Consider the following 23,035-nt stretch of genomic DNA (forward strand, 5'->3'; position numbering starts at 1 on the left):
TTGAAGGGTGAAACCTTTGTAATGTTTCCGCCCGGAGTGATTACACTGATGCACAGTCCACAAAACACACACAATAGTGCTTCCCTCTAATTGATAAAATGATGGAGAAAGTGCCTCTTACGGTATTTGATGTATAAAACATGCCCAGATGAGACTTATGTGCCTATGTAACTAGAATTTTACTTACCACAGAAGCATATCAAGTCTTAACTATCACCAAAATGCAGAATGAGATGTTTTGTCTGCAAGCACTTTTCGCATGGAGTTCAAAGCAGCGGTTGACGCTGGCGTTGCCGCCCTGATGCGAATCATGAACGTGGCTTGACGAATGCTATAGCAATAGGGATAGCCACAGTCTACCATCAAATTAATATTGTGGAGGATGAGAGATTTAATGCCCATTGCAATGAATATGCATACTATGGGGAGACATTATTTCAATTAGTCAAACTCCCTCTTAAACTTTGGGAAACGTTTAATGTTATTTGAAATGGTGGTATTATTGCGTATTTAGGGGAGTTTGGAAAATGTTAATAAAGCATTATATTGATACAATTTGTTTTGTTTTGTTTTCTAAGTTGTAAATAAATGCATTTTGACAGGAAAAGAAGTATTTAGTGTCAAATGTCAGCACTTTCAAAATATGCAATTACAAATTTTAATCAACTGACAGCACTGGTTTAATTAGAATAATGTAATATTGACTCTCTTAATGCACTTTCTTAAAACCCATTTTCTTCAAATACCTGGCTCCATTCTGGTATGTAATGTCCACTTTTTACAATCCAATCAGTTTCTGATGGATAAAATCAAGTCCCACCCTAAATTTGTTTGTGTTATTGTGTTTAATTTGTTAAATATCAGATATATGTTTTAAAATCACAAATTCTGTCAAGATCCCTGTTATTCCTGTTGCTTACTTTATTATTTGCACCCTTAACTTTGATCCAGAGAATTAATCTTCATGTACAGTGTATTATCTTTTAATGGAGAGCTTGGCTGCTGAAGTGAAACTCCAATGAGTCATAGCTGCAAGAACTGCAGGCACAGAGAGCAAAACGAAGGGTGGAACAAGCCAGAGAAAAACACTGTTTATGTGAAATCAAGTTCTTTGTTTGGTCTGGGGGAGAGTAAGCACAGGACACATTAAAAAAAGGCCAGGAGAAGAAGACAGGTATAGTATGGTACAGACTGATGGTTCTCCTCTGGCATAAATATCCTCTAAAACACTCCTTGACAGACGTGGTCATAAATTAGACAGGAAAAGTAGGGGCTGTTGAATAACTCTTCATAAATATAATGAATGTCTTTGTATGTGACTTCTGCTTTTAATATAAATGGTGAAATGTACCAGAAAATGTACAGTTTAAAGATGGGTATGCTGTGGAGGCAGTGTGCTTAAATTACAGATTACCGGTAGACTCCCACTATAATATTGTATGAGTGTGTAAACAACGCCAAAGGATCAGCTGGTTCCAAGTATGCCACTTTGTTATGAAACAGATGTTGAAATATAATTCTTACTGATTGAGAAATGCAAACAGGTATCTCAAGACGATGATGATGGTGCGAGGAAGGGTGACGATTATCTGCTGTACGTGGTGGGCTCTTTCTGCAGATGATTCAAGCTCTGAAACAAGCAACCAAAAAAAAAAAAAAGTTTATGCAATATTTAAGCAATAGAGCACCAAAATTATCAGCATTACAAAATCATCCAGTAGTCAATATTTACCCTACTAAAAAAAAAAAGAAAAAAAAACATATCCTCTGGTAACAGATGGTTTAACTGCTCTCCCAGTATAACAAAGCTGGTGTTTAGCCAGTTTGCCAACTGGTCTGCCAGCCTGGTCAAGCTGATATTCAGCTGGTCAAAATGGTCTCCCAGGCTGGCCAAGCTGGTCTTCAGCTTGTCTAGGTGGCCTCCCAGCCAGTCCAAGGTGGTGTTTAGCTGGTTAGCCTGCTGTTCTGCCAGCCTGGCGACACTGGTCTCCAGCTGGTCTCCTGGCTTGTCCAAGGTGGTGTTTAGCTGGTTAGCCAGCTGGTCTTCCAGCCAGGCTAAACTGGGATTCAGCTTGTCAACCAGCTGGTCTCCAAGCCTGTCCACAGTGGTCTTCAGATGGTCTTCCAGGCTTGCCAATCTCATCTTCATCTGGTCTAGCTGGTCTCCCAGTCTGTCCAAGGTGGTCTTCAGCTGGTCAGCCAGCTGATCTACAAACCTGTCCAAGGTGGTGTTAAGCTGGTTGGGCATTTGGGCACGTAGCCCTGCCAAGCAGGTCTTCAGCTGGCTTTCATCTGCTCTTCCAGGATTGCCAAAGTTGTCGTCATAAGGTCTAGCAGGTCCCCCAATCTGTCCAAGTTGGCATTTAGTTGGTCAGCCAGCTGGTCTCCAAGCCTATCCAAGGTTGTGTTTAGCTGGTCAGCCAGCTGGGCTCCAAGCAGGTCTTCAGCTGGTCTGACTAGTCTCCCAGCCTGACCAAGCTAGTCTCCAGATGGTCTTTATCTGGTCTAGCTAGTCTCCCAGTTTGTCCAAGGTGGGGTTTAGCTGGTTGGCCAGCTGGCATACTAACCTGACCAAGCTGGTCTTCAAGGCTTGCAACACTGGTCTTCAGCAGGTCTCCTAGTCTGTCCAAGGTAGTGTTTAGGTGGACAGGCAGGTTTGCAAGTATGGACAAAATGGTCTTCAGGTGGTCTAGGTGGCCTCCCAGCCTGTCCAAGTTGGTGTTTAGCTAGTCGGCCAGCTGGTCTCATTTCCTGGTAAAGCTGATCTTCAGCTGGTCTAGCTAGTCTCCCATCTTGACCAAGCTGGTCATTAGGTGGTCTCCCAGCCTATCTAAGTTGGTCTTCAGCTGGTCTGGCAGTTCATCAAGTTGGTCTCCCTGCCTCACCAGCTGACAAGTGCCCACAATCCCTCTAAAACCATCAAACCAGACAGGCCTAACCAGCTTGCCTAGGCTGGGCAACCAGCTAACCACCTTAGGCAGGTTTTAAGATGGATATTTTTTTTTAGTAGGGTCTTATGACCTCCATCACAGCACAATCTGTTCACATTTACTTTTATTTTCTTGACAGACTCTTTCTTTCCAAAGGCGACTTACAAGAAACTGACAAATTACTTCAGCAGGTAGCAAAGAATATAAATCAAGATCCATGGAAAATTCAAGTGCCAGAAAATTTTTTACAAAAAAATCAGCCTTAAACACTTCAGTGACCTATCCTACATCTGAATGCAACACTCACTGATGGTGGAGATCAGATCCAGGAAGCGTTCCTTGGGGAACAAAGGGTTCTCCAGCCCTCTGAAATATAGCTTCAGAACACCTGCCACTGAGTTAATGTCATGATCACTCTGATCATCAACCAGTGGGTCCTCACCTGAAAAAAGTGATATGTTGTAAGTTCCTGCTGCAAAGCTTGTTATAATGCAGCTCAGAGGACAACAGTTGTGGTCATATTGCAGGATATTTTAGTGGGATCATATATTGTTGAAATATATACAAAGATATATTTTGAAAATAGAAGTACAGTAAGTATAGAGGTAATGAACACATGCAATGGAGTAAGAGAGGGTCTACAGGCTAGTAATATGACTCAGTCCACTACCTAGTTCCATATGATGTGAATCAGCTCATGGTGAATGCAAATTCAGTGATTTTCAGAACATACAAATTCACAGCTTGTAGTACCAAAGTACCAAAACAAAGCACTGAAAAATAATTATAGTTCATATGTAGGGGACTAGCCTCTCTCGAATGAATTCTTTATATCGTTGACTTCCACCTGAGATCCAGGAACTCGGAATATGCCTTGTTGCTGCAGCCCTGACACAGGAAAAAAAAATCGTAAGGCCCAAACTCGTCAAGGCATGATATTGCATTATCTCAGCAGTATGACTTTCAGGCAATCTGAAAACAAGATGCACAGAGGAGGAAAATATGTTTTTTGTCTCTCTTTCTCTTTCTGAGCAGATTCAGCCTGTTATTTTGGGACATATGGATTTTGTTAAAGCGGTTCCAATTATTTTCTCAGATTTCATTAGATCCTTGGGAAAGGCAAGCAAACACCTGTGATCTCAAAGCAATAATATGAATGCTATACTTATCGGTTAGATTAAGTTGAACCCTGTAAGCAATCATTGTGCCAGTAAAGAGAATTAAGCAGTTACAGCATTATTGTTTTCTGCCTTTACATCCATAAAAATCTATAGTCTTAAAACTAGCAGGTCATGAACAATATCATAAATCCACAACACAATTAGCAGCCAAACTGATGTCATTCCCTAAATTCACTGACTTCAGCTTTACCCTGACAGATGAACTTTATAAGGAACTATTTGGAAAGTGTCACAGGACCACTAAAACTCAGTGTGTTCTCTGAATGTAAGACCTTGTGTTGCTTTTGGAGAGCTTGCTAATGGTTTCCAGTAGCTACTGAGTCAGCATGTTTAGCTTAAATCAATTAGTGACCTTTCAGTGAACCGCTTACCATATAGATTTATGTATCGAACACAGCTCTCCACAACCAGAGGAATGGGTTGACCTGAATCCTGAAAGACAACAAGCATTAAAAGATGGCAACAGTTTAAGAGCAGTTCCCAGTTTGCATTATGGGTGTACAGTATGTAACATGTGAATATCATCACTGTGAAATGTGCACTGCAGTCATGCATCATTTTAGGTTTACATCATTATAAATGTATTTGTCAAAAGTACCATTCATTACTTAAGGTGTAAGACTTTGTGCACCTTTAATTAACAGGAAAAAAAAAATAACTTTCCTAAATGCATTCAAAACAAAGAATATATCCACAAAACTCAAGTACAATAACCTTTTTGTAGTTTTAGTAAAGAATAAAGCAAATCATTAAGCATGTCTGTCCTAAATAGTATATTACAATATGAAAAATGTTTAAAGCTTCAGCCAAGGCTGCTAGTAAGACTATAAATGCTGAATAAGTGCTGAAACTTATACAAGGTCACTACATAAAGCATGTTAGAATTTGTGTAGTGCTTAGGGAAAGAGGCAATGACATGACATTCAGTGTTATCTAACAGAAAGAGGCAGTTCATGCTTGTCCCTATTGTAAAGTACCTGATTGCGGGTACGAGCATTCCGTCTTCCCCTAGGACAGCAAGAGGAGTGAAAGAGGTAAGAGAATTAATGTTAGAGAGGGAGGGACGACAGAATTGCCATGGAGATGACAGTGTCGCCGTGGTGACTGAGTAAGGTAGCATTAGGGAGGATGCTGGAATGGCTTAAGATGCAGTAAAGGAAGGCATAAGAGGGCACGATAGTGTGACAAGGAGGAGGGTGGGGCTGGGCTGTGAGTGCACATGGGCTAATCAGCCAAGGAGAGGGATAAGGCCGAGCCGGATGCGGCAGTTCAGGAGATAGAGAGACACACAAGCAGCTGCCGTGTGTGTATTTGTTTGTTTGTCTTTTTAAGTTTTCATTAAACATTATTTTGACTGTTCAGCTGGTTCCCGCCTCCTCCTTGCCCATTTTAACCCCTTGTTACAGATATCCTTTCGTAAATTTTTCTCTGCTACAGAGCGCAACAGTGACAGACTCACATTTTCACCCGCCTTGGTTCCAAAAGTATTTTCCCATTCATTTTCTTCATAGGGCTTTAAAAATTGTCTTCAGTACATTGTTTTAAGCCATGAACCATTGAAACTATTTGAAAAATGTTTTGAAGGAAAGAACTACTTATCCAATGAAGTATTGCAAATTGTGTAATCAAATGAAAAAAGGCAGTCATGACTTATAGTTGTGGACTAGAAGTATAAAAACAATATATTTGTAGTAAACAATACTCAGCTATAGACTTCATGGTAGATGGTGGTCACTGCTAAGCATTAGCCACATATTTTGCTTTGATGACAATATCGACTTTTCTATTGGTGGATCTCTTTCCATGTATTATGGGTAGTGTAGTTATACACTGCTAATTTGGCTATTAACCCCATAAAGCCATGCATATCATATACATGATGCCAATCAGCCATGCCAATCACGATACATGATTTTCCAAAGCCTTAACATCCACGGTTTTCAAACCTGTCTCATTTCTGGACCGTACAGCTATTTTTTTTTTGTGCTTTGTATATCAGTCTTGTTTGGGTTGTCTGATTTTATGTTTAGGCTATATCCACATTCTTAATTCATAGATTAGGCCTAATATATACCTTGGCCTACTGTATATCACGTTGTCACAACGGATTTAGTAGCAAGGTCACCTCTCTCAGGGAAACATATGTTTATTACATTCAGCCAATAATCTGATCTTTAACTCAGTGACTAAATCTTTGATCCTGTGTGTGAAAACACAACACATGGCCAAAAGTTGCATGACAGCATGACTAAATGTGTGACCGAAAACCTATAATCTCCTCCACAGGACTTTTAGCTGAAAAACTCATGGCAGGATGGTTAATATGATATATTTATGAATTTATATCTGTAAAGCACTTCGATGGGATACATAAGGCATAAATCCTATCTTGCAAATTATAAATGTGATTCCATTTTTGGGGACATTGTATTCAAAAGATAATATATTTCAAAAATATTTATCTTCAGATATGTTTTTTAATGCCATGGTGGTAAAAACAGTTATTTGTCATTTTCCAAACTGTCATTGACAAGTAAAATAAAAAATGGTACTCCGTGTCAAAATGTTTGCCAACCACTGGTCAAGATTATTAAATGAAAATGAATAGCTTAATGGATCATAGTCCACCTTAATAGAGCTTTATAGCTTTATAATACTAATGTTGTGAACGAATGCATATCATGCGAGAGCACATCCATGTACCGGTTCCGCGAGTGCAATCTCTCGCTCGCACACTGATTTTCTTCGATCTCGCACAAAACTGAACGCAGCTCTATGAGTGTGTGTGCACATTCAAAACATGTCAATTATAAAGCCATATAGCTCTGCCTCTGTTCATCCATCACGATGTGTCCATAAGTAATTCCATTGTCCATAAGTTATTCCATTGCAAACATGTTTTTGTTTAATATAAAAAATAATGCAGAATACGGTTTCATATTATTCATAAAAACATTTATAGCCATTAATCACACACCAGTGTATGACATATTGCCAAATGAGGCTAGAATGTACTGCTATTTTTAAGGGAAGAAAGATATTTTTGACATTTAGCATATCTTATTTATTATTTATGTGGTCTTGTACATTTTGTCAGAGGGGGGGCTTACTGTTTAAGACTCTGAAAACCCCTGCTCTACATCATTCACATGATGAATACTTGGCTGAACAATCCCATTGTATACAATGTATTTGAGATCTACTGCCTCTTGATGAAAGTTTTGGTGCTCTTCTGAAAAAAAAAAAAAAACGTCTTTTTTCTATCAAATTTTTGCTGATTTTGATCAAGTAAAAGTAACAATAACATTTACAGTATATTGTTACTGATTTTTCAAAATAAGTATTTCTTGAATTAAATCAACTTGTCCTTGGTTAAAATGTCATTAATTAAATAAAACAATCACGTTGCAATGAGTGTACAAAAATTAGCTTTTGAGGTATATTTCTCAATCATCATTCCATTCAATTTATGCCCACCAAAAAAACTAAAAACACATAGCTTTGAAAAAACTGACATATCATTTTTATAATATAGATTCAAAGTTGGAACTGATATTTATATGTATTTTCATATATGGATCTCATTATAAAGATCTCATTGATCCTTTTCACAGCCCTGTTATGACGCATTTCCATCTTCTTTAGCAACGTACATGTAGAAAACATTTTTATATTTCCAATTTTTAAAATATTTAGTGTAACATTTTACTTTGCATAATATTACCATGGAATAAGTTTAAAAAAAATCAGTTACCATAGCTGTGATGAGGCTGCTAAATGAGATAAAATTTGGCCTATTTCTCGCTTCTTACTGCTGTTATCCAGCACTCTACATTTGTATCTTTTGCAAAGCTGTGAAAGTGTAATAGTTTTTTTTCTTTTGCTGTTGGAGCAAACGGGTAAGCAAAAATTCAATTTGCTGTTGTCTCCCATTCACCACCATTCAAGTTTACCATGCTTTGCATCTACTTCCGCTCTCCAAAATGGATATGTGAAAAGGGTCCATTGTTTTACAACCCAAGTTATTATGATGTCATCTTACTACAGACTTCTGAGACCCAGCAAAAACAGGTTTTACAGTATAACTTTTTAAAACATCAATATAGTGTTTGGTGCATAAAGGCATATAAAAATAATTGTTTTTGAAAATAATTATAATAATGTATTCGTATTTGATTTGATGCGCTTAATTGTAATGCCATACATTTCTATAGACGAAGGAGAAAAAGTTGTCATGGCCAAACTCCCAAAAATTTGGTATCTCTGAAAAGCCCAGGGAGTCCTCTTAAGATACCCCAATATTTACTACTGTTGCATGTGTGGGCTATAAGAAACTTAAATAAAAAATGTATTGCTGGGTCTCAGGAGGATATCGACTATCTACAGAAGCATATAATTACTAAACAATCTCAGAGCTTATAGTATTGAAAAGTAGTCTTGAAAGTTTATATGTTATTGTTAAAACTTATATTTTTTTTATGGAGAAAATGAAAGGGATTTTTAATTCCAGAACTCTACTGTTGCGCTCCATTTATGTTTTTTTTATGTTAGATGGTCTGAAAGTTTAAGTGGTAATCGACCACTTAATTGCATAAATCATTTCAACTTACTGCAGTTCCTTAAAACCTAATGGTCCCTGTTCAGTTCTAATACCACTTTTGCCACCCTTATTATCTGCATCATTGCCATCTGGCGAAAGGCAGGGTGAAATTTACAGGAGCAAACAGAGGGTTTGAGCAAATGAGTAAGTGGCCAGAATAGATAGACAGAGCTTGTGACAGCCATCCATCCAGCCCACTAGGGGGCACAATTAGTGCCACGGTCAGTGGGTACCTTAATGAAACTCTCCATATTGCCATTAAACAGCTTATGGGTATAGATGGAGCGAGGTCTTGGTTTCCGCAATTTCTGTGGTTTCGGGGGAAGGGTTGGGGGTCTGAGGAATGAAGATAGTTAGGAGGAACACAAATACACACACAACACCCCATGATATTACATTGTATTATACCACAGACCTTAAATCTATACATTCCAAACCTGTATTTCATAAAGATATCAAGACAATCTATGCTAACTTATGTCTCAGCAGAGGAAACAGACAATTATATGGGGTTTATATATGCAACAGGCATTAATTGTTGTGTTTTATGTTTAAAAAGATCAGAATTGCATCCTAATGCTTTTGACCTCAAATTAACCGATAACAACTGCAGGGAGTGTTATATTCCCTAAAGGATGCCAAACAGGCCCCTTACTCAAACATTTAGCTATGGAACATAATTGCGGTTTTGACAGATCGGTAAATGCAATCAAAGTCAAATATGACATGACTCTGCACTTTGGTTGTAAGCTGTTGTTTATATTTGCTGTGAGATTTAACATTAACTGAGATAGAGGAGCCGGTTGGATGTTTTCAGTGGAATTAAATGCCATATTTGTGCATATACAAATAAAACAATCCTGAGCCAAGAATTATATGTGTGCATAAAATATCTGGAGCAAATAAATAACCACTTTACACTATTGTTCATCCTAAATTATATTTGCCAAGAATTTGCATCTGTGTTTGCAAACTTCGGTAAAGTATGTTTCTATCCTCATATATTTTAAGTAAAGGGCATATGAATATTGTAACATTGGTTGGTGTCCTCCAACTGTAAGGTTGTTACAGGTTCACATATACAGATGAAGGTCTGCATCTGTTTATCAGGCAGGCTCTGTTCTCAGCATTCTGACTGTCTGAGGACACTCTGGACACCCAGCATGAGTTTAGCCCTTGCCAGTGATAGCTTGAGGACAAATCCACCTTTGACCGCTGCATTATATCTCTGTTGGCTGCCGACTCTACTGCTTTTATCCTGGCTTGTTATTGGTTTTTAGGGGATTTTATTTTTACCTCGCAGTAAACGGACATATAATGATTACATTTAAGCCTAAAAATGACACAAATATGGTTTCATTTCTAGAACAAAAATGTTACCTGCTTTTACAATTGCAATCTATCACATGCTATCCACTGAATCTTTATCTTATTTTTATTTTTTTAATGGATATGCATGAGAGGTACAGTATAATTGGGAAAGAAAATGCAACATTTTCTTTGAAGACTGCATGAAACAGCTTGATGTGTATACTTTCCTGACATGTTTCCTATTGAAACTTAAAAAAGCCAATAGCCTTCAGTTTATGTCACAGCCAAAACCCATGATTTACTGCTTGCTTTTACTATGCCAAAGGCAGGTAGAATTCTTAACTAGGGAGCATTTTATTGGAAAACATTTTTATATGTCCCTGAGTGCAAGAGGAGTCTTCAATATTTTTGGTCAATTTTCCCAAGAAAAAGACAGCACATTTTAAATGCTTTTATCTGCTAAAATACACATAGCTGTTTCATTACTCAAGTATATCTGGCCTCAAAGCTAATACACATGGACTAAAATCCACAAAATGTCCTATTTTGATTTCATAGGGTCTTAGTGAAATTTTTTGATAAATAAAAGCAATTTTTGTTATTGTGTATCAACTTTTGACCTTTGACTTGAGCCATAACCCTGACCCAAAATTTTTGATTCATCATGGTTAAAGCCGCTAAGAGTAATATCTTTCTGGTTTTCATGAAAAGGGGGAAATGAATCATCATCTGAACTCTCTTACCTTGTAGTTCCACATTCGGCTCTTTCTCCTGAAAATGAAAGAGAAAAAAGGGAGGAGTCAGATATGTCATTATTACTATGATCTCATGCACTCTGTTCTTAAGCTCAGTCAGACCGCACTGAGCGCTATAGTGAGAGTGGCCAGCACTATTGAAGGGAGATGAATGGGTGGGCAACAGCACTGCGCTTGGGACAAAGAGGAGCACTGGTCACCGTAGAAACCTCGGAAAAGGCCCTGTGGGGTGTCAGACGGATGACTGAGAAGGGAACTAAAGGGGCCTAAATGAGTGTGTGTGTGTGTGTGTGTGTGTGTGTGTATGAGGGTGTGTGAGAGTGGGTGTGTAAGGAGGGATTCGTTTCACACTGGTGACACTGAGCAATGTCTATGCCGGCTCACTAAGCTCTTTGTCCCAATGTCCAGTGCACTGAAAAGAGTTCCCTGGTATCGCCACAATGTAAACAATAGAAAATATACACACCCTCAAACCAGAACACGCACAAAAATGCAGATAGTGAGACTGGGCAATGCAAAAAAAATTTAACTACCAAAATTTCAAAATTGCCAAATTTCTATTTTCAATATAAAATAGATGTTTGTATTTTCTTTAGAAAATGTGGGTAGTAATTGTTTGTGCAAAACTTGCCACCACCATACTAAGGTGCTGTTTATGGTTGGTTGCCAGAGCATTGCCATGCGGTTGCTAAGGTGTTCTGAGCGGTTGCTAGGGTTGTCCAGGTGGTTGTTAACTGGCCTATGTCAAAAGTGCCCACCCCTACATGGCTTGGGTCCCTCCTTCAATGCAAGTCTATGGGATGTTTCTTTTCTTCATGTAACAAATGCAGCAGAAGTTATGCCTTGAAGTCAATACTTAGGGTTAGATTAAAATCCCTGACTTTATGACTTTATGATTACTGCACTTGGCCATCCTGTCCAAGCACCCCAAAATTACACCTCTCAAGAGCACGTGCTCATATCTACACATAATGCAGAATGAGTTCTTCTTCCAATTCTGAATCGCCACGCAATGACGTGGAACCACTAATGTTTCTACATGGCTACTTCAGAGATGTGAAGTGGGCCCTCAAATAATTTAATTTCACGAAATCTGCATATCAAATGGAGTGCTTCCCGTGTGTCTTTGCAATGTCGTCCAAAATCATTCCAAAAACTCAAAAGACTTTTGTCCTGCCAGATGAGGGTTTAAAAAAAGATTCAGAATCCTTTCCAAAGATTACTTTAAAATGTTTAGATAGAAGTCAAGTGTTTTGGGAGCATCTGGTTCCCTGATATAAATATATATAAAACAGACTAAGTTTATACAAGACTAAGCTGGTTTTCTGGTTTTAACTGGTTTAAGATGATCTAGCTGGTCTCCCAACCTGACCAGCTGAAAAATACCTCAGCATTCAGATCAGCCTGACCAGGCTGGGAGACCAACTAATTAGCGTAGGCTGGTTTAAGCTGTTTTGTTTTTTTTAACATGGGTTTCAACCTTGATTATGCAGATCCCTGGAGTTTATTGCACTACATTATCAATGTAAATGTCCATAAGTGTATGCGTTTAAGCCAGGTGGCTCGCAATATGGCAAACCTTGATAACAACAATGGATAGAATTAGATGTGCCTAGCTAATTGGTATAATGGATCTAGGATCAATTAGGTGGATAATAAAAAACATGAGCTGAACTTGCTGCAACCAAATGTGGCCAACAAGCACACACACCTTGGTTCTCTCAAAGGGACAGTTCAACCAAAAATTTACATTATGTGATAATTTGCTCACCCTCATATTGTTCAAAACCTGTACTTTCTTTCTTCCATGGACCACAAAAGGAGATGTTAGGCAGATTGTTAGCCTCAGTCACCATTCACTTTCATTGCATCTTTTTTTCCATACAATGCAACGAATGGCGAATATAGCTGACATTCTGCCTTTTTGGGTGTACTATCCCTTTAAGAGTCCAAATGGCTAGTAGTGCATGTCTGGTATTAACCCAGCCAGTGAGGTGAAGTGTAATTGAGCACACAGACTGGTCAGGGATCATGTATGTGGATGTCTGGACTCAGCTGGGGCATCACGCAGCGTGCCGTCATTAGATTATGAGCAACCGTACAGGCAGCTGCTGAAATACCCCCTCTGGTGCCACTAGCTGATTGATTGGGAGTGTACTGCCTGTACTCGAAGTGACAAGAGGTCTTATGGGAGATGTGGCCATGAAAGCTGCATCTCTATTATGATTTGACAAAAACATGGTCAACACTGAAATTAATATTAATGGTTAATATCTATGGGCCACTTCTGTGTCTTACATTACAACAGACAATAATTTCGACTTGTATCTCATTTTGTTTAAACAAAGAAAAATGTGTGTACTGTATTGCAATTACAATAGAAGTCTATGGTGCAAGAGTACCAGAAGGTTTAAAAGCAGAAATATGAAGCTTCTATTTTTGTCAAAGCATTCAGCTGATTTTTTCGGTTAAAATGTTTAATATTTGAGCTATAAAGTTGTCTTAGTTAACATTTTGAAGAGGGAATAATTTTCTTGGTGAAATGTGATGAGTGCTTGTGGAGGGAATTCACATAACTCAGCTCAATATAAACATCTGTTTGTATTAGTATACTACCATACTACTCTTACTATTTCTGCCTTATCTAATGTATACAGTAAACTGCAGAAATGGTAGTATGTTATTCCAAACTTAGCCCATGCTTGGCGGATAGTTAGATCACATCACATCTCTTCCAAGTTCCTTCCTTACATCCTCAATCAAAACAAAAGTAACTGGGTTTACTTATTTAATTGGAAATTAGTTAAAAACTGTGAAAATGAACAATACCTTTACAGCTCTTATTACTTTTTTTATGTTAATTTATACTAATAAATGTTTGACTTTAAAGGTAGTATACATTAACATTAGTTAATGCATTATGAACTAACATGAACAATCATTGAACAATAGTATTTTTATAAGTAAACGTGGCCAGGAGGAGGGTGGGCCCGGGCCGTGATGACGCACGCCCAGCCCTTAATCAGGCTAATCAAGTGTAGGAGAGGGAAAAAGGTTGCCGGAGGCAGCATTTCGGGAGAGAGGGACCTACAGGCAGCTGATCTGTTTGCATTTATGTTTGTGTATTTTTGTTTAATTAAATATTACTTTGATGCTTTGTCAGGTTCTCGCCTCTTCCTTTCCCCTTTACCCTGTTACATTGGTGCTGAAACCCAGAGTCCTCGCCACTACCATCCACCCCAAAGAAGCAATTTCGGCCATCCACCGGGGGACGGAGGAGGAACGACTTATGACCGCGAGGGGAGGTTGGGCTGCTACCGGCCGCTAAAACACGTAGGGGTCAAAAAGAAGGCCGCCATCAGCGAGTGGGGAGGGGCTCACTGCCGATCGCCTGGAGTGGGTGAACCGCAGCCAGGGGCAGAGGAGACCCCTACCATCTACCAAAACGATGTAGGGCGTTCCGTCTGCCAGGGGCCGGAGGACTGCCTCTAAGGAGTGGCTGTCATCTGCTAGAGGGTGGAGGGGTGACCGAGGACCAGGCTACGGCATATCAGAGAACCGGCAAGTAAGTTTTTTTCTCTCTCTCTCTCTCTCTCTCTCTCTCTCCGCTGTCGCTCCGTGTTGGCCTTTTCCCTCTCTTTTTTTTTCCCCTCCCTTGTCTCCTTCCCAGGTCTAAGAAAGCGGGGAAAACCTGGAAAGGAACGGGGGATGTACGTCATGCCGGTTGCTCCCCAGCCTGAAGGAAAGTAGGGAGGAGTGTGGCAAGGAGGGGGGCTTCGCCCGGCCCCTAATTAAGCTAATCAAGCCAACAAGAGGGATAAAGGCAATTCTCCGGAGGCAACAGTTCAGGAGAGAGAGAGCTACAGGCAGCTGCCCTGTATGTGTTAATGTTTTGCCTTTACGTTTAAATTTATAATTAAATTATTATTTATATTGTCAAGCCAGTTCTCGCCTCTTCCTTCCCCTTTATCCTGTTACAGTAAACATGAACCAATATTAATTATTTCAGAAAAAAGTAATTGTTCATTGTTACTGTAGTTCATACATAATGCATTAACTAAAGTAAATGAATAGAACATAATTGTAAAGTATTACCATATACACTCACTGAACACTTTATTAGGAACATAAAAAATTAGGAACTTAATAAAGTTTCCAAAGTGGCCTTCTGCTGATGTAGCCTATTCGCCTCAAGGTTCAACATGTTGTGCATTCTGTGATGCTATTCTGCTCACTGCAATTGTACAGAGTGGTTATCTGAGTTACTATAGCCTTTCTGTCAGCTTGAACCAGTCTGGCCATTCGCTAAAAACTATTGTTTTAAACTTTAATTTCCCTTTCGATACTGAGGTCTCCAACTGGCACTGGTATTTACTCTGGCAGTGTGGCAAAACAATTGCCACATTTGAACATTTGTATCCAACAGTGACTAAAGTTGCAATTAGCTTTATGCTAGATGCTGGCAATGCTGACGCATCGCATTTCCAGAGTGCAGAGGGAAACTTATTTAATAAACAGACAGCTCACCTTCCCCCAGAGTCTGCTTCAGCAAATCATGCTTGGCCTGCAGCTTAATGATGAGGTTACTGCCGTTCAGGTACTCCTTGAATTTCTGTGGACACAGATGAAGGCGTCAGTGAGCTAAAGATTTTAATAGGATGTGACTAAAACAGGGGAGTGATGTCTACTATGGGGAACAAAGAACAGATTTTGATGTACTTTGCACAGTGCAAATTCAATCTGTTCCAATAGGAGAATTTAATTTCCGTCTTATTGGCAAGGCATGGGCCTTGTCACCAATGTTTTGCCGTTTCGTGCCTGATGACTGAGTTTGGACAGATATATAGGACAGGCTGAGAAGTTTTTCATATCAGTGTACACAGGAAGACCAATGATGAGAACCAGGTATTAAAAGATCTTCTGATAGTTTTAAAGATCCTGAGGACTGCAACCTCACAGGTATCTTAAAAAAAGTTACATGGTATTGAATATATCTTGAAATATGGGACGAAACATTCCCCACTATTCTACCTTCAATTAGTTTTGAAAAAAGCTAAATTTCCACTTTGACTTTAGCCAGAGATAATCACTATATTGTTCTTAACACAAAGGTACAATTTTGTTTTATTTTCTCTTTATTTAATTGTAATTATGACCTTACATTATGACTCTCTAGCCGTAAAACCACCTGTTCTCAGACCAGAAATAATTATTTAATTAAAAATATATATTACATTTAAGAAAACTGAAATATTATGGAGCCTCTTAGAGGACAGGGTGAGAATTTGTTTCTGAAATAGTTTTGCATGCCCTCGCAATAGGTTTTGCATTCCCTCACAATAGTTTTGCAAGGTGTCCATAATTATTAGACAGCTTCATTACCTCAAAAAAAGAGATTTAACTGATATTGAAAAGTAAAATATTGTAAAATCCCTTTCAGATGGATGCAACACTCTTGAAATATCTAAACTATTGAGGCGTGACCACCGGACAATCAAACGTTTTGTTGTGAATAGTCAACTGGGGTGCAAAAAATGCATGGAGAAGAAAAGGCGCAAATTAACTGCAAAAGACTTGAGAAGAATTAAACGTGAAGCAACCAGGAACCTATTATCCTCCAATGCTACCATATTCCAGAACTGCAAACTCAAGTGCTTAGAGAAATGGCCAAGGTCAAGAAGGCTGAAACACGACCACCATTGAATATATTCACAAGTTGAAGCATCAAGACTGGGCAAAGAAATACCTGAAGACAGATTTGTCCAAGTTTTTATGGATGGGCCCGTGGCTGGATCACTAATGGACACAGGACACCACTTCGATATATATATATATATATTTCATATACTCCTACTTATTGTATTGTATATTGTGTGTATTGTTTACTGTACATTGTATATAATTATTGTGTTGTGTAAGTATGTGTACAATTGATTTGTAAATTGTGTCTGGTAAGTATGTTGTTTACTGTAATTGGTATATGTCTCGTCACTGTCATGACTGCTATGTTGCTCGGAACTGCACACAAGAATTTCACCTACTGTTGCACTTGTGTACATGGTAGTGTGACAATAAAGTGATTTGATTTGATTTGATTTGATTTGATAAACCGGCGTCTGTTCAGGGCATCACCTCTTGACCGTCGACTGTGAGTGACGTCACTTCCCAAGACAAACACGCCCCATAGCATAATCCCACCCTTGACCCTGATTGACAGGTTTCCGTGTAAGGCATCGGAAATGGAAATACTAAGGGAATTAGTATTCCATTTGAGTTTTGTCTGGCTACATACGCGACGCTGAGAAAGTGAAAAAGCAGACGTGGTAATTGAAATTGCTATTTAAATATGACAGGGCCAAAACTCGTAAGATATGGGAAACACAGTTGCAAACGGACTTTGCTTTTCCATTTGAAATTTGGCAGTCACTGTGTGTTCGCTTAAACGAAAATGCAAACGGTAATGCGCGATTTGCAATTGCGTTTGGATTATGTCACATTTTATGCGTCCACAAATTGAAAACGCAATTGCAAATACAATTTGCAATTCCTTTTGAATAATGTCCGGAATATCATTCCATAAAAATGTATTTCACTGTGGGGAATTTTGCTCATCTACCCGCAACAGGTGGGTGATATGTCTTACAGTGAGACATGACAAGAAATGCCGTTAGTCAAAAAGACATGCGCTTGAAGAAACACACTTTATTACATTTTTAAGAACAGACAAAAGAAAAGCCTTCGATGCTTGTGTCTGATTCGCTGTTTGTTTAGTGGCACGCAGGACGAGCCTGTCTCATGGAACATGCGCATGTAAAGGGTTTTCACTCTTTTTTCTCTGTTTCATTCGTCTGATTCTGAAAACTGTTTGCAAGAATCTATAAGAACAGTCTATAAGACTATTCTTATAGTCTATAAGAATGCTGAAAATGATCTCTGATCATATCGGGAGGTGCTGTGAGTTAATTAGCTTTATTTCCTTGGCATGCTTTGCGGATTCCAACGTGATGCAAATGGAGCCATTGGAGATGGTAAATATTTGGATTTAGGGAGGTGGTTAAATAAGATTTTTTTGTCACTTCAATATTTTATTACTTTTTTCATTTAGTTTAAAGTGCAATTTGAATTTAGAAGTGTCTTTTATATTTTTTGTGTTTCAATAAACAAATACATTTTTTAAAGCAAAATCAATAAAGCAAAAAAATTAAATAAAAAAATAAAATAAACAATAAAGATCAACCCTCGGCAGAGGGGTTGACGATGTAATTGGATATCGCAATATTTTTATAATGCAGTTATCGCTAAAATATTTTTTACTTATTGCTCAGCCCTACTTTCGAGTTGAAACTTGAAAATTTCAGATAACTCGACACCTAATGCATTTACTAATGTTAACAAATGTAACCTTATAATGGTTTTAATACAGTATACTGTATCTATATATTAACCATGGTTTTACTATAGATTAACCATGGTTAATCTTGTGGTTACTATAGTTTTAATAAAGATACCATGGTATTTGTAGTAAAACCAAAATAACCACAAAATAATTATTTTGTATTACCATAGTTTTTGTTTTCCTATATTAGTACTAGAGTTTTACCATGAATATCAAGGTTAAAATATGGTTATTTTAGTAAAACCATGGTCAATTTATTGCAAGGGAATGCAAAACTATTTCAGTAAAAAATTCCCACCCTCACTGTAAAATATAAATGTTTAAAAACAAAATTTCTGTTCCCACAGAGGAAAAAGGTAGGTTAATTTTAAGGTAGTTTTGAATATTTTTTATCAGTTTCAAAGCTGTCCACACTATTTTGTCATTGCTGTAAGATATTTATGAAAATGAAAAATATTGTTCTTCTAATTTTAGATATTTTAAAAAAAAATACACCTTTTTGAACAATTTGAACTTGTGTTTCTAGCTATTTGTTATTTCTGTAAACCAATTAATTTTTTGAATAATCATTCTGATTTTGAAAAAAAAAAAGAACTTCAAAGAATCTATCAACAATGATTCTCTCACAAATCTGACATAATGTTGGCTTGCGACAAAATATTTTTAGAGCAGAGCTTAACTAGAAAAACAATTATATTCATTACCAACATTTCCATAACTTTTCCAGGCCTGGAAAACACAATTTTAAAATCCCCTAATATGTCAAGGTTTTTATGACTGGGAGACTTGAAGTTGAAATAAAAGTAATGGCAATGGAAGAATTTTGCAATGGCTGAAAACTGAACAACTATGCATGCCGTTTCAGTCCTCGTGGCCTGAGGAAATGAGGCCACTCACAGTAAAGTAGAAGACTTCCGTCTCCTGCTGATTGGCTCTCCTCTTCGCAATGTTTAACTTGCTCATATAGCTCTCGGAAGCCACAGATTTAATGGACTCAGTGGATCGGCTGTGCTGGAAGGCATCTGACACATCAAAGTCCTCCACTGTCAGCATGTCTTGCAAGGTCTGCATGGTGGCATCCAGGGTCTTGCGTACCTAATTAAAGCATAGCAGGGACTCAGTAAGCTGAAAAAGAGACCAGTAGGAACTTTGGAATAGAAGTTATATAAGAAGAGTATAACTTTACATTTTGGACATTGAAGACATTGCTGAGTTTTAAATTATAAAACAATAGATATACTTCCCAAAAATTGGACAAAAATATTTGGACACTTTCTGGCTGTAAAATTTACTGGAGAATCTATACATTTAATTTGAGGGCAACTGACTTCATACAAAAATGGCTTAGACAAAGTGAAGTTGGGTCAAAAGAAAGGTCTAGCCATTATTTGTTTGCAGATGCCATTTGGTTTTAAACAAATTCCTACATTTTGGGGTGTTCAAATACATTTTGGGGTGACTGTAAATTACATTTAGAACACTGAACTTTGGAGTATATTTTGGGATTCTAAAAATGGTTCTAATACTTCCAAATAAAATCTTCTATGTATTCTGTAGTTATTAAAAAAAGTACTTAATGTTTATAATAACATTTTTGCAATAACAGGTACATGCCTTTTGGATATACCCACGATATGAGCTTACAAATAATTTGTGAATAAAAAAACATTTTAACATCTAAATAAAATTATTTGTGTACACAAAAGACTGAAGGAGCGAACAATTGTTAAAGTGTATCAGGTTAATGTCTGCAACAACAACAACAACATGTAGGTTTCATTTTTATATATTTAAGCCCACAGTCTTAAATGGGTTTCTGTTTACATGAGTAATTCACACAATGTTTATGCATGTAAAGCTTTTAAAACCTCACAATTGAGAAGGCCTCAGAGATGTGAACTTGCTTCCATATAATTTCAAAGATAAATCACAGAAGCCAAACTACAAGTGATCTTTGAGCATATACCCTGCTTAAAATAAAACATCTTGAATCAGCCTAAGGTCGTTTGCTGGTCTCAGCTGGTTTAAGTCGGCCATGCTGGTTTTAAAATAGGCTTGATGTCTCCCAGCCTGGCAAAATTGGTGTTCTGCTGATTAGCCGGTCAGCCAGCTTGTCTCTCAGCTTGACGAACTGACTAGAAACCAATACCTTTCTAAAACCAGGAAACAGACCAGCTTAACAAGACTGAGTAGGCTGGGAGACCAGCTGATGACCTTAGGTTTGTTTAAGCTATTTAGTAAGGTAGTGCCATATGCAGCTCAGTACCTTCCTAACCCTCTATACCCGCAAGCAATCCAACTCATCTCTTCAGGATCGGATTCCTTTCAACCCCGAGTCCTAAGACCACTCACGCAAATGTCTGAAAATGAGTAGTGTCTGAATGCTACAGGGACTTGTGTGTAAATTGGCCCTGGGCCCTGGCTGTGCAGCTCACAGATTAATGTAGCACATTCCCTCCATGACACAAAATCATCCATTACTAGCTTGTTATGAGATACAAAGTGATAAGGGCGAGATGAAGCCATCAATACACATAGACGGAAGCTATTATAAAGTCCATTAGCACCTGCATACACTTAGATGGTTGGTAATGTGTCGGAGTTGTATTCTGCTCTCCAAAGACAAAGAATTACCCTCACCAAAGACCAGACATGAAGAGAACTGTTTCATTCCAAAAGAAACACACCATTATGAGATGAGAATGTTAAAAATACACTAACAGTTCCCAGGGCAGATGGACTAAATCCTGCAACTGGGATGAGTTTGACTGCTAGGCAGAAACATTCTCTGGAGTACCTTATAAATTAGAAAAACTGTATGTGAATAAAGCTAAGGGCTGTTTGAGAACTAAAGAATCGTGTCAGAGAGGCTGTTGGACTCTCCGCAGAGTTATGAGTCTCACCTGAGAAGCTCAAAGATCTTTACAGTAAGCAGGTGGATTCTCCCAAGGTGTAAATGAAGTCATAGAGTTTCTTAAACATTTGGTAGTACCAATGGGACCGGTATAGTGTACTTATCAGAGATTATGAAACAAATCTGTTAGTGAACTATGGCATGACTAGACTTCTGACTATCTGAATTAAAGCATATGTAACGCATGTAACGTTTTAGTTGTGAAAATACTGCAGGGAAAACTATAAGTACGCTATTCATAGGTTAATTTTCTTGAAAACTGTAAACACTGTGTCTCTGTGGCCCTATAAAAATGTCTGTTTGTTTTGAGAAACCCATCTCAGAGACAATAACACTGACTTTAATGGCATGAGTTAGGGGTGGGACTATTCATTTCTTTTACTACAGAAGAAAGATGGGCGGTGTATTCAGAAAGCTATTTTGAAAACAATGGTTATTTTTGCAATTCTGTTTGGTGGTGCAGAAATGATATACTTTCCAAGAACTGCCAACTTTTTAACACATTGCTATGCAGTTGCTAGGACGTTGCTAGGTGGTTCTTACTTGCCCAAAGTAATAAATAAATCTTAGGTCAGATAACTCAGAAATGTAATAGCATAACTTGCCTTAGCAAGCACATATAAATATACATGTTTGCTCTAAGACAACAAATCCAGCAAAAAGTTATTTCATTAACCTTGTGCGACCCCCGCATTCACATGTGTGGATGTTGTATTTTGGCTTTACTGTATGCAACGCTTAATTTAAATGAATAAAATCAGACTGGATACTGTTCACAAGGCGCTAGACAAGTTTGTCTTCAAATTGTGTGAAGCAATCCAACGGATGCAGGGCCAACATTAAGTGCCTCTTGTAAGAAATCTCTTCAAAGTTTGAAAGAGTTCAGTCTAAAGTTTTGTTTGACTATACTCTAACTGACTGACTTTTTGGATGTCAGCACCCTGATAAACTTGATGTCCACTTGTGTAGAAACTGGCACCGCTTTTCCTCAAAAGTAGAACAAATATGTTAGTTATTTTTAATATCTTTAAAACATATGTGGGTAATTTAGCTTCATTTTACTATACATTTTGTTATGTTTAATTTTTTTATCATTGTGCAATATGATTGTATTCATTAACATTAGTAAATGCGTTCCTACAGTTGAAGTCAGAAGTTTACACACACCATAGCCAAATACATTTAAACTCAGTTTTTCCACATTTCCTGACATTTAATCGTAGAAAACATTCTTTTTAACTGTATTAGGTCAGTTAGGATCACTAATTTATTTTAAGAATGTGAAATGTCAGAATAATAGTAGAGAGAATGATTTATTTCAGCTTTTATTTCTTTCATCACATTCCCAGTGGGTCAGAAGTTTACATACTTGGGTCAAAAAGCTTCTCAAAATAAGTTACTGGAATTTTGGCCCATTCCTCCAGACAGAACTGGTGTAACTGAGTCAGGTTTGTTGGCCTCCTTGCTCACACATGCTTTTTCAGTTCTGCCCACAAATTTACAATCAGACTGAGGGCAGGGCTTTGTGATGGCCACTCCAATACCTTGAATTTGTTGTCCTTAAGCAATTTTGCCACAACTTGAGGTATGCTTGGGGTCATTGTCCATTTGGTAGACCCAATTGCGACTGAGCTTTAACTTCATGGCTGATGTCTTGAGATGTTTCTGCAATATATCCACATAATATTCCTTCCTCATGATGCCATCTATTTTGTGAAGTGCACCAGTCTCTCCTGCAGCAAAGCACCCCCCACAACATGATGCTGCCACCCCCATACTTCACAGTTGAGATGGTGTTCTATCGGCTTGCAAGCCTCACCCTATTTTTCCTCCTAACATAACGATGATCATTATGGCCATTTGTGTTTCATCAGACCAGAGAACATTTCTCTAAAAAGTAAGATATTTGTCCCCATCAGAACTGTAGTCTGACTTTTTTATTGTGGTT

At 38.0% G+C, this 23,035-nt stretch overlaps 1 protein-coding gene across 1 annotated transcript in view; it reads right to left on the reverse strand.

Moving 5' to 3' along the window:
• LOC127646225 (SLIT-ROBO Rho GTPase-activating protein 3) overlaps positions 1-23,035 on the reverse strand; it is a 161,303-nt gene that overhangs the window by 23,874 nt on the left and 114,394 nt on the right. The window contains exons 9-16 of the mRNA XM_052129728.1: positions 19,071-19,268; positions 15,305-15,389; positions 10,766-10,793; positions 8,945-9,047; positions 4,483-4,543; positions 3,741-3,818; positions 3,238-3,372; positions 1,525-1,630 (exon numbers count right to left, since the gene is read on the reverse strand). Of these exons, the coding sequence (XP_051985688.1) occupies positions 1,525-1,630; positions 3,238-3,372; positions 3,741-3,818; positions 4,483-4,543; positions 8,945-9,047; positions 10,766-10,793; positions 15,305-15,389; positions 19,071-19,268 (794 nt within the window). The remainder of the gene's footprint in view (positions 1-1,524; positions 1,631-3,237; positions 3,373-3,740; positions 3,819-4,482; positions 4,544-8,944; positions 9,048-10,765; positions 10,794-15,304; positions 15,390-19,070; positions 19,269-23,035) is intronic.

This window comes from Xyrauchen texanus, chromosome 7 (assembly GCF_025860055.1).
Source record: "Xyrauchen texanus isolate HMW12.3.18 chromosome 7, RBS_HiC_50CHRs, whole genome shotgun sequence".
NCBI lineage: Eukaryota > Metazoa > Chordata > Actinopteri > Cypriniformes > Catostomidae > Xyrauchen > Xyrauchen texanus.